The 11,016-nt window shown below is 41.3% G+C and overlaps 2 protein-coding genes across 6 annotated transcripts in view; one reads left to right on the plus strand and one right to left on the minus strand.

The window, feature by feature from the left end:
- Positions 1 to 863, minus strand: part of LOC138973903 (cilia- and flagella-associated protein 91-like) — a 30,763-nt gene extending 29,900 nt beyond the window's left edge. For both annotated transcript variants that reach the window (XM_070346608.1, XM_070346607.1), the window contains exon 1: positions 664 to 863. In XM_070346608.1, coding sequence (XP_070202709.1) covers positions 664 to 739 — 76 coding nt within the window. In that variant the 5' untranslated portion in view covers positions 740 to 863. The remainder of the gene's footprint in view (positions 1 to 663) is intronic.
- Positions 864 to 2,898: 2,035 nt separating this feature from the next.
- Positions 2,899 to 11,016, plus strand: part of LOC138973905 (uncharacterized) — an 88,430-nt gene continuing 80,312 nt past the window's right edge. For all 4 annotated transcript variants that reach the window (XM_070346611.1, XM_070346612.1, XM_070346613.1 and 1 more), the window contains exon 1: positions 2,899 to 3,596. The gene's annotated coding sequence lies outside the window, so the exon portion shown is untranslated. The remainder of the gene's footprint in view (positions 3,597 to 11,016) is intronic.

The raw sequence follows: 11,016 nt of genomic DNA on the forward strand, positions 1-11,016 counted from the left end.
ATTTCAGTCACAAAAACTATGTATGAAGCAAATGTCTAAAAATCTGAACAGATTGAACGTGCATGCAAAATATGCAGCATTAGTCAGATATTATTCTCATCTTAGCATAGAAAAATAGTAAAATACAGATATAATCAATACATAGAAAGAACAAATTAACCCAGATGAAATACTTTAAAACCACAACTTAGTATTCTTCGTAGTTGCAGACAACAAATGTGAAGAGAAAAATGGATCAATCAATATCATGATCCTCGAGGTTTTTATAACTGTCACAAAATTACTGCTTCAGCAAGTTTTCTCCAACTCAGATAACTACATTCAGCAATACTCTAAAATGCTGCATGCATGGTGCTACCTACAAGCGATGTTGCAGCAGGCTACCGTGTAGTGCAATTAAAATAAATGTGTAGTAGAGTGAGGAAACTTCATGTTGTTATGTCAACAATCAATATGGGTTCGGTTTGGAAATGTAGAAAGTAAAAGTCCATGAAGTGAAACAAAAACTCCTTTTACACCACTGCTATTATAATAAACGCTCGTTCGGAGAAAGAGAACAGCACATACCGCATGAACTGATCAATGAAACTAGACATAGACAGGTTTGAAGCAGACAACAAGACTTGAAGTTGAAGAGGCCAAGAGCGATGTACAAGAACTTACCATACAGATAATCATACGTTCGGGACGGCTGGGCCGCAGGCCCTTGCTTCCGAAGCGTCTCTGTTTGAGTCGCCATTTTTTAAACTTTGTTTCTCACAATCTAGCTGGATTTGTGATCCTTTTCCCAACTAAAGCAGGCAAGCAAACACGGTTTTTGCCACCATGTTTGCGTCAAATCAAAATGGCGACTGCCTTGACGACCACCGTCTCGGATTGTTCCATATCCGATCGGCGAGATTTTAGGCGAGAGTCCTTTGCCGTGTTGTGCAGTGTTTCCGTGGGCTGACCGGGACCACAAAGAAGGGGAAAATACTCTCTTGTCTTGTCGTCTTTCCGTTATTGCCCACAATCAGCAGTAGTGATTACTTCGGCACTACCCTCATACTGTTCGTCTGCCACACAAATGAATGCGGCTTGAATCACAGGCGAAGGTATCGTCCACTGGACTACTACTATCACAGAAAGTCTTTCTGTGATAGTAGTAGTCCAGTGGACGATACCTTCCGCCTGTGCTTGAATAAAGCGATGGAACGTTGCTAAATGAGTTAGAGAGAGAGAGAGAGAGAGAGAGAGAGAGAGAGAGAGAGAGAGAGAGAGAGAGAGAGAGAGAGAGAGAGAGAGAGAGAGAGAGAGAGATGATAATTAGTTTTAACGTCCTCTTAGAACCAATTGGCCTATCTTGGGACAGGTAGAGTTGATATGCTTTATGGGGAGACAGGACACTGGACAGACATGACGGTTTTTCAATTTTGAGGCAAAAACGTGTCTTTGAACTTCAAAAAAATTCAGAGCTTCACACAGTGCTCCGATTGTACTGAAATTCGGGTTAATGTCTTCTTCACTGAAATGTCCTTCGCAAACTGGTCAAGAGTTTTGCGTTATTTGTGTGTTTACCTTATACCTTTTAAGGTCAAATAGTAAGCGAGGGTGTCACGGGGACGGTTAAATAGCACGCGGAGACGTTATTTTATAACATTCTGAAAAAAATAAAAAATAAAAAAATAAATAAATAAATGAGTTAATAAATTTTTATTTAATTTTTTTTATAAATACATAAGGGATAGTCAGAATGTTATTATATAACGTCCCGGCGTGCTAATTCACCGTCCCCGTGTGTCCCCGTGTGTCCCCGCGTGTTCCCGCGTGTCCCCGCGTGTCCCTGCGTGTCCCCGCGTGTTTTAGACACCCCCTAAAACACGCGGGGACACGGGGGGGGGGGGGGGGGGGGGGGGACACGCGGGGACGGTGAAATAGCACGCGGGCACGTTATTTTATAACATTCTGAAAAAAGATTAAAAAAATTAATAGATAAATAAGTTAAATTTTTTCAATTTTTTTTTTTAATAAATACATAAAGGATAGTCAGAATGTTATTATATAACGTCCCGGCGTGCTAATTCACCGTCCCCGTGTGTCCTTGTGTGTCCCCGCGTGTCTCCGCGTGTCCACGCGTGTTTTAGACACCCCCTGTGTCTAGAAAACGCGGGGACAGTTTAACTGCACGCGGGGACACGCGGGGACGGTGAAATAGCACGCGGGGACGTTATTTTATATCATTCTGAAAAAAAGAAAAAATTAAGAAATAAATAAGTTAAATTTTTTTTTATTTTTTTTTTTTAATAAATACATAAAGGATAGTCAGAATGTTATTATATAACGTCCCGGCGTGCTAATTCACCGTCCCCGTGTGTCCCCGTGTGTCCCCGCGTGTCCCCCCGAGTCCCCGCGTGTCCCCGCGTGTTTTAGACACCCCCTGTGTCTAAAGCACGCGGGGACACGCGGGGACAGTTTAACTGCACGCGAGGACACGCGGGGACGGTGAAATAGCACGCATGGACGTTATTTTATAACATTCTGAAAAAAATAAAAAAAAATAAAATTAATAAATAAATAAGTTAAAACATTTTTTTAAAAATAAATACATAAATGATAGTCATAATGTTATTATATAACATCCTGGCGCGCTAATTCATCGTCCCCGTGTGTCCCCGTGTGTCCCCGCGTGTTTTAGACAAATGAAGACTCAAAAAACAAGAAAGGTATGTTGTTGGAACGTTTGTTATTGACCAAAAAATACATTCACACATATATCGACCGAACGGTCTTTTAAGTGCACAGACAAACAATTAATAACGAAAACTTATTCATTCATTCATTTGTGATTCAATCGCTTCCGGCTTCGTGGCAGGCGGAAGAAAATATCAGTCAGATAAGTTTTCGTTATTACTGTTTGTCTGTGCACTTAAAAGACCGTTGGGTCGATATATTTGTGAATGTATTGTTTTGTCAATAACAAACGTTCCAACAACCTACCTTTCTTGGTTTTTTTATTCTGAATTTTGGTACGTTGGCAGTCTCTTTGTTTTTGGATTTGCTATATTATAGGCTAAGAATAGTGTTTGAAAAAAAAATCTTCTTGTTTTGTGATTGAGTTCTGTGCCTGTTCTAGGTTGGTACCCAGGGTATCAACAACTTTTATTTATGTAATTTGTGTGTGTAGAGAATCGTTGCTCTACATTTTTTATCAGGGTAATTTTTATTTAAATTTTTTTTTTTTTTTTACAGTTTTGTTTATATTTTAAGGATTGAGACCACACTTGGCTTCTGGTTGAGGATATTTGCACTTGCAAATTCCCAAATTGTTAAACAAAAATCAAGGACGATCTGCATGCATGAAATAAGGAGTGTGTTTTCTGGGACACTGATGACATCAAGGTTGCACATTTTAACGATTCGTCTTCATTCCGGTAAACAAAACCACAAGGTAGATCACTCAAGCAAAGTTTATCTATCCCCAAGAGTAACATCCCCCGAGCAAAGCAGTTCAGATGGGCAAACTGTTTGAAATTGAATGACTGTGACTACTTTTGTCTTCTAAAGTGATCAAGTTTTCAGTTTCCAGTTTTTATCCACCGAACAGGGGCTTTCCCACGGTAAGCTTTTTCTTTCTTTTGCAAAGGTAAGCTATTTCTTCGTTCAACACTAACATCAACAAAAGGCGGATAGTGCGACCAAGATTCTGGAATGAGTATACAAAGTACAGAAAAATAAACTCTCAGAACAACAACAACAACAATCGACACAACGACAACAACAACAACAACAACAACAACAACAACATGAAACAGAAAGTATCAACAACAACAACCAACGACGAACTTCAGCGTTGTAACGATGAAAGAAGATCTGATGTAGATCTAATCTGAGGATCTGAATTTGTTCCACTTTCAGATTCAGATCTGTCCAGCTTTTCACACAGTTCATGCATCTGCAGTGTTTTTATATTTTTTGAAACTCGATAGTAAAGCAAAAAATGTTGTATTTGACCAGAACTTTCACTGCCCGAGCTGCCAGACGGTTTCTACTAGCCCGCCGTACTTCTTACTCGCCCGTGATGATCGGGCGGACGATTTGGCCATCCCTGGAATGGACGGATGCTCTTGATCTCACGTGAAAGCCTTGACAGATCTCAGTGGAGATGATCGCGTACAGTTTAAATACCTACTAGAGAGCAACATTTTTTCCCCGCCGAAAACATGTGCAAAAAAAACCCTCTGGTAAATTTCCCGACACTATTTTGTAAAATGTTGCGTGGCTGATTATTCATTTATTGTAATGGAATAAAACCCGAATCCCCGCATCTGTTCAAATTGCGCGGGCCGCATCACACGTTGTTTTGGGATAGATCTAGCTTCCTCTTTGCTATGGTCTTTCAGAATAGAATTTCCACCGTCGAAACGAGAGGAAAACAATAACTACATTGTTTGTGATTGAGTACAACAGAAAACATGGATATGGTTTTACTTAGCGCACAATCATGTTATGCTTGGATGTCAGAGGATCTGTTGGGGAGGGGGAGGGGGGAGGGAGAGCTGTTTGTGTGTGTTTTGCCGTTTCTGGCTCAAGCCGTGAAAATGAGCTGAGGGGCCTACTTTGGAGGCCTGTAGAATGGTCCATAGACGTCTGAGAGTGCCATACACTGTTCTACAGTTGACCACTACCCTAGAAAGCGTGAAAATAATAGTGTTATTGTTAGTCGTTCGATTTTTTGCTTGGATCTCATAGGACATGGGAGGCTGTTTGTGTGTGTCTTGACGTATCTGGCTCGAGCCGTGAAAATGAGCTTTTTATATTTAGTCAAGTTTTGACTAAATATTTTAACATCGAGGGCCGAGGGGGAATCGAAACGAGGGTCGTGGTGTATGTGCGTGCGTGTGTGTGTGCGTGTGTGTGTGTGTGTGTGTCTGTGTGTGTGTGTAGAGCGATTCAGACTAAACTACTGGACCGATCTTTATGAAATTTGACATGAGAGTTCCTGGGTATGAAATCCCCGAACGTTTTTTTCATTTTTTTGATAAATTTATGTCTTTGATGACGTCATATCCGGCTTTTCGTGAAAGTTGAGGCGGCACTGTCACGCCCTCATTTTTCAACCAAATTGGTTGAAATTTTGGTCAAGTAATCTTCGACGAAGCCCGGACTTCGGTATTGCATTTCAGCTTGGTGGCTTAAAAATTAATTTATGACTTTGGTCATTAAAAATCTGAAAATTGTAAATAAAAATAAAAATTTATAAAACGATCCAAATTTACGTTTATCTTATTCTCCATCATTTGCTGATTCCAAAAACATATAAATATGTTATATTCGGATTAAAAACAAGCTCTGAAAATTAAATATATAAAAATTATTATCAAAATTAAATTGTCCAAATCAATTTAAAAACACTTTCATCTTATTCCTTGTCGGTTCCTGATTCCAAAAACATATAGATATGATATGTTTGGATTAAAAACACCCTCAGAAAGTTAAAACAAAGAGAGGTACAGAAAAGCGTGCTATCCTTCTTAGCGCAACTACTACCCCGCTCTTCTTGTCAATTTCACTGCCTTTGCCGTGAGCGGTGGACTGACGATGCTACGAGTATACGGTCTTGCTGAAAAATGGCATTGCGTTCAGTTTCATTCTGTGAGTTCGACAGCTACTTGACTAAATATTGTATTTTCGCCTTACGCGACTTGTTTGTTTTGTTTTTACATTTAGTCAAGTTTTGACTAAATGTTTTAACATAGAGGGGGGAATCGAGACGAGGGTCGTGGTGTATGTGTGTGTGTGTGTGTGTGTGTCTGTCTGTGTGTGTGTGTAGAGCGATTCAGACTAAACTACTGGACCGATCTTTATGAAATTTGACATGAGAGTTCCTGGGTATGATATCCTCAGACGTGTTTTTCATTTTTGGCTCACGTAAGTGTAGCCTATGCGATGGTAAACTTTGTCTGTCTGTGCGTGCGTGCGTATGTATGTGTGTATGTCTGTGGTAGAAACTTTAACATTTTTGGCTAAACACCGAAATACTCATTTCACGTGGTTAATTTTCAAGCACCATCTTCAAATTATTGAAGCAATGATCAACATTGTGTCGGCATGTGTGTAGTTAAAGCGTGTATCCAAAGAAAACGGGTGGTGGGGGGGTTTTGAAGGGGTACAAGCAGTTGACTGATTTGTGTCGTGTTTGGCATGTAGACGGCAGGTCAGGTGTCAAGATCAGGTCAGGGGTCGCGCGAAGGATTGTGGTCCAGTTCTCACCTCGCCGATTCGCCGGGGAAGACGATTTCATGTTGTTCGGTTTCTAAGCTCCAGAAAAGTAAATAAAGAAGATACCAAAGGGAGATTTCCTACAATTTGATCTGCACAGCGTGTTTCCAATGTCCACGCGAGGAAGAGCTGTCGAAAGCGCGGCAGTCAGTGTCGATCTTGCAGCCGTATCCCGGTAAGTTCAGAGACAGATCTAGTGTCTCCCACTCTGATAACGTGTCACCTACTGTTAATCCGTTTTGTTTTAATTTCTTTTTATTTCAGCAGACACGGATGTCAAACACAGTGCTAGGCAGTCACCTCTAGTGAAATGAGTTGATCTAAAGTGCCTGTAATGTTTGGATGTCTTTGCTCGTGGTTCGATTTATGTGAATTTCAAGACTTGCAGTAGAGTCTCAAGTTAAGTTTACTCTGCCCGAAAAAAACTGTCCACCATTTACTTGAACATGCAGATATAAGGAAACGGAATGAATCTGTTCTCAAAGTCAAAATGATCACGATTTTTTCCTCAGATTCAAAACATGCACTGTCATGGTTTTGTCTGTACAATTTAGTAAGTCTTAAGTACTTTGCAACAACTTCCTTGAACGTGAAAGACAGTTTTTGAATGCTAGATCTGTATCGCGTTTCATTCCAGACTCGATCCTCTCTTTGATTGTAGATCTACTGTTTGCTGTTTACGCACTATCATATGATTCGCTATGTAACGTTTGGTAAGCTTACCTTGCCACAGCTTTCTTGTCTTTGTTGGCATTTCTGGCTGTGTTGACCGTCAGAATTATTTTAAGAACCAGGCTGCTGCAGTCGACATGTTTCGCATATTGTAGGGTTACCATGCTGCATAGGTAAAGTGGCTTGTATAACCTGACTATTCTGTTTCAAAACACTGTTTATATTTGTGTAGGTTGTAGTCATCATAACTAATCGCATTTTGCCATTTGTTTCAGAAAGGAGGTTAACCTACAACAAGATCGACGCTATGTCAGATATATGCCTCAGCCACATGAAGACTTCCGAATTTAGATCTACTCGGCATGTAGTACAGCGCACCTATGATTGCTGCTTACTTGATGCTCACAATAATGACCATAGATTTGATTTTAATTGTATTACACTCCTCAGTGTCTCTAGTTTATGCTGTAAAAAGTCCCAAGGAATCTTCGGATAGATAGTATTGTTTTTTTGCCTGTTTTGTTGGGCCTACGTCTCGGTGAGCGGACGCTCTTGTGCGGCGGAGATCGGAATGCGGTCGCATAGTTTTACTGCAACGCGCGTGCAGCCGGGAGTTGAGTATTTTTATCCTCCGTCCCATAACACCATTTCTGACAAACAATAGGGCTTTGTTTCCACTTCTTTCACACTGTGAAGATATCTAACACCATGTATGGGCTAAACAACACGTTTGGCGATTGATTGCTGTATAGATCTAGTTGATTAGCTCAGTGTAGTGATTTGATTTGACTAGACGACTCCAAAACAAAGATGGCTGCCGAATCTTCGAGCAGCACATTTGTTGAGTCATCGACGAACAAAACAGAGGTAAGTGAGCACATTTTACGATTAATAGTGCATTACAGTAACAATTGAAGCAAAGTAGGTAGAAAAACTAACATGCATACGCCGTAAGAAGTTTTCCGTGCTTCGAACTGTACTGTTCAAAGTGATTCTGAAACTGAAACTAGTGAAAGTGAAAGACGAACACAGCACACTCATGTGTACACGCTTTCTCGCACTGTTACAGACACCCATCTAAATTAATATCTAAGAAATGGTATGGTATGGTATGGTATATATTTATAGTCACGGCAGAGTTCTCTGCGTGAAATTCGGGCTGCTCTTCCCAGTGATAGCGCGTCGCCATAGTACGGTGTCACGATTTCATCTTTCGCCTGTGTACATATTTCCCCCTCGATATATACTCAAGACTGAAATGTTGTTTCCTAGTAAAATTAAGAAGTGAAATTATGTATGGACGAAAGGCATGTCAGTTTCTTGCATTTGAAGAAAATTGGTGGTGAAATTTAATAGATTTCATCCCCAAAATCGATTTCTTCGAAAACGTGTACCGAGTGGTTACGTCCCTTGAGTAAGAAGGGAAACATTGTGGGATGAATCAAATTTCTAAGTTAAATAAAACAAATTGGTTGGACAAATTTGGCCCCATGAATGTAAGGTACACAATGTCGCTCATCAGTACTATTGAAGGGTGGTTTTTTGTTCAGTGTAGAGTTTATACTAGATCAACGAGGCCGAGAATCGAAATACAGATCAACACGGCGAAAGATGAAAACGTCACACCGGCACCACCCCCTTTTTTTTCCCTGTGTGCATTGTGTATTTGTTTACCTATTAGGTTGGGTTTTCTACAGAATTTTCCCAGGGACAATTTTCTTGTTGCCGTGGGTTCTTTTACGTGCGCTGAATGCGTGTTGTACACGGGACCTCGGTTTATCGTCTCATCCGAAAGACTAGCACCCAGACCACACCACATCTGGTCTAGTGGATGGGGGAAAGGTATAGGCTCCAAACAAGATTCGAACCCATGACCCCTCAATTTCTAGCTGGGTGCATTACCACTAGACCACTATGCCACCACTTTCAGGGAATGGAGTCAGCACAAATGTTAACTCCGGGAAAATATCCCCCTAGGCAGATTCGAACTCTCGTCGTCAGATTACAAATCCTGCGCACTACTGACTGAGCCCCCCCCCCCCCCCCCTGTATGTAAATATAACTGTGTATATTTAAAATCTGAGTAACAGGCGCTCAGTTTCGACTCATCTATTCGTCAAGCGTCCAGCATACTGCTGATCATTATTGATTTCATTTTTCCCCTTGTTGCAGAACATTCCGTTGAACCTGGACTGTGCGATCTGTGAACAAGCGACAAAACCAGGGGATCATGTGAAATTGACTGAAAAGGGCTGCTCTGGGATAAACTCTGCTAGCATAGAACGAGGGGACAACCTCCAGGTCAAAGCAGGACAGCTGGTTCACGCAAAATGCCGCAAGGACTACACTCATCACAAATTTCCATTGCAGCATTGAAACGGAGTGTGAGAGAAGGGACCCCCTCCCCAGTTAAGAAGAGGAGAAGCCTCCGGTCTCATCATAATTTCGACTTCAAGGCTCAGTGTCTCTTCTGCTGCCAAAGCACAGAGCCTTTGAGGAACAGAAAAGTTGAGAAACTAATTCCAGTAAGAACAGACTGTTTTCAGGAATCTATTGTGAAAGTGTGTGGGGTGAGGGGGGATGATGACAAGTGGGCCAATGAAGTCAACAGTCGCCTGGCATTTGCGTCTGACTGTTGTGCCTATGATGTAGTCTACCACAACGTGTGCAGCACTAATTTTCGAAAAGGATCTGGAATTCCTCAGTCTTTCTCTGATGAAGCAAAGGGGAAGAAGCCAAAAGGTCGTCCTGAAAACCCAGTGATAAATCGTGCTTTTCAAGATGTTGTCAAGGTTCTGGAATTTGGAGATTATGAACAGGTAACACTTCCAGACCTGGTCTCCGTGATGCAGCAATCCCTTGATCAAGTTCATTCTTCTTCTGTTTCATGTCAAGTCAGACATGAAGGATGTGTTCTTCTCCTCAAGCAGGGCAAGTACAACAAGACTTTGGGACATCAGATCAACGCAGAGCCGTCTTGGCCCCAATGTGTGCAAGAATATCTTATTTGCGCATGCATTTAGTGGCTGTGACACAACTTCTCGGCCTTTCAGTGTCGGAAAATGTGTCCCAGTGAAGAAACTGCAAAAAAAGAACAAACTGTTTGAAAATAGTGCCAAGGTTTTCCTGCAGACTAATTCGGATCACCAGATGATTGCAGAGACAGGAGAGAAACTGTTAGTCGACATCTACAAAGGAAATGATGGTGACACTCTTGACAAGCTTCGGCTGGTAAAGTACCACGAGAAAGTGTTCACCGGCTCTAAGCAAGTTCAGCCAAAAGTCCTGCCTCCTACTTCAGCTGCAGCCACAGGGTCTTTTACCAGGTTCAGGAGTGGGCTTGTTTGGGTACCAGTCTGGAGCTCATGCCTGAAGAATGGGGGTTTCAGCTTCAGCGGGGACAGCTGCTTCCTGTTCACACTGACATTCCTCCAGCCCCTGAGGAGTTAATGAACATCATCAGATGTGGTTGCACTACTGACTGTTCCTCACAACGCTGTAGTTGCCGGAAGGTCGGCCTTAGCTGCACAACTGCCTGTGGACAGTGCCGTGGAATAAGTTGCCTCAATTCGATGCTTCCCATGGATGAAGAGGAGGAGGAGACTAATATTTGAGGTAGGAGTCACTAGGACTGTAGAAATAGAGTCAGATAGGTATCTAGGTTGAATTATGCATCATGTAAGGGATTTTCTTTGTTATGATGCTTTTCGTCATCAGGTATGATCACCGTTACCGCGGGAAATAAAGTTCTTACTGAATATTTCATCAGCATTTGACCGGAAATGGATTTTAGCTTAATATTCTTGTTATTCAGCTCAAGCCCTTTCATTTGATATGCAGCATGATAGGGTTCTCATTTTTTTCCCAAGAAATTGCTATTTTATTTTTTATTTTTTTTTAAAATATCGAAAAAGCCCGAAAAAAAATTAATTGTTCCAGTTTCTCACCGGGACTTTTCATATGTGTTTTTTCTTGGTTGGTACTATGTATTGTGATATAAATCAATTCTATGGTCATTATTGTGAGGTGAAATCATGTGGCCTGGACTAATGGTGACAAGTCTTGATGAAAAGTATAGGACTGAGG

Source organism: Littorina saxatilis, linkage group LG8, assembly GCF_037325665.1.
Source record: "Littorina saxatilis isolate snail1 linkage group LG8, US_GU_Lsax_2.0, whole genome shotgun sequence".
NCBI classification, from domain to species: Eukaryota; Metazoa; Mollusca; class Gastropoda; order Littorinimorpha; family Littorinidae; genus Littorina; species Littorina saxatilis.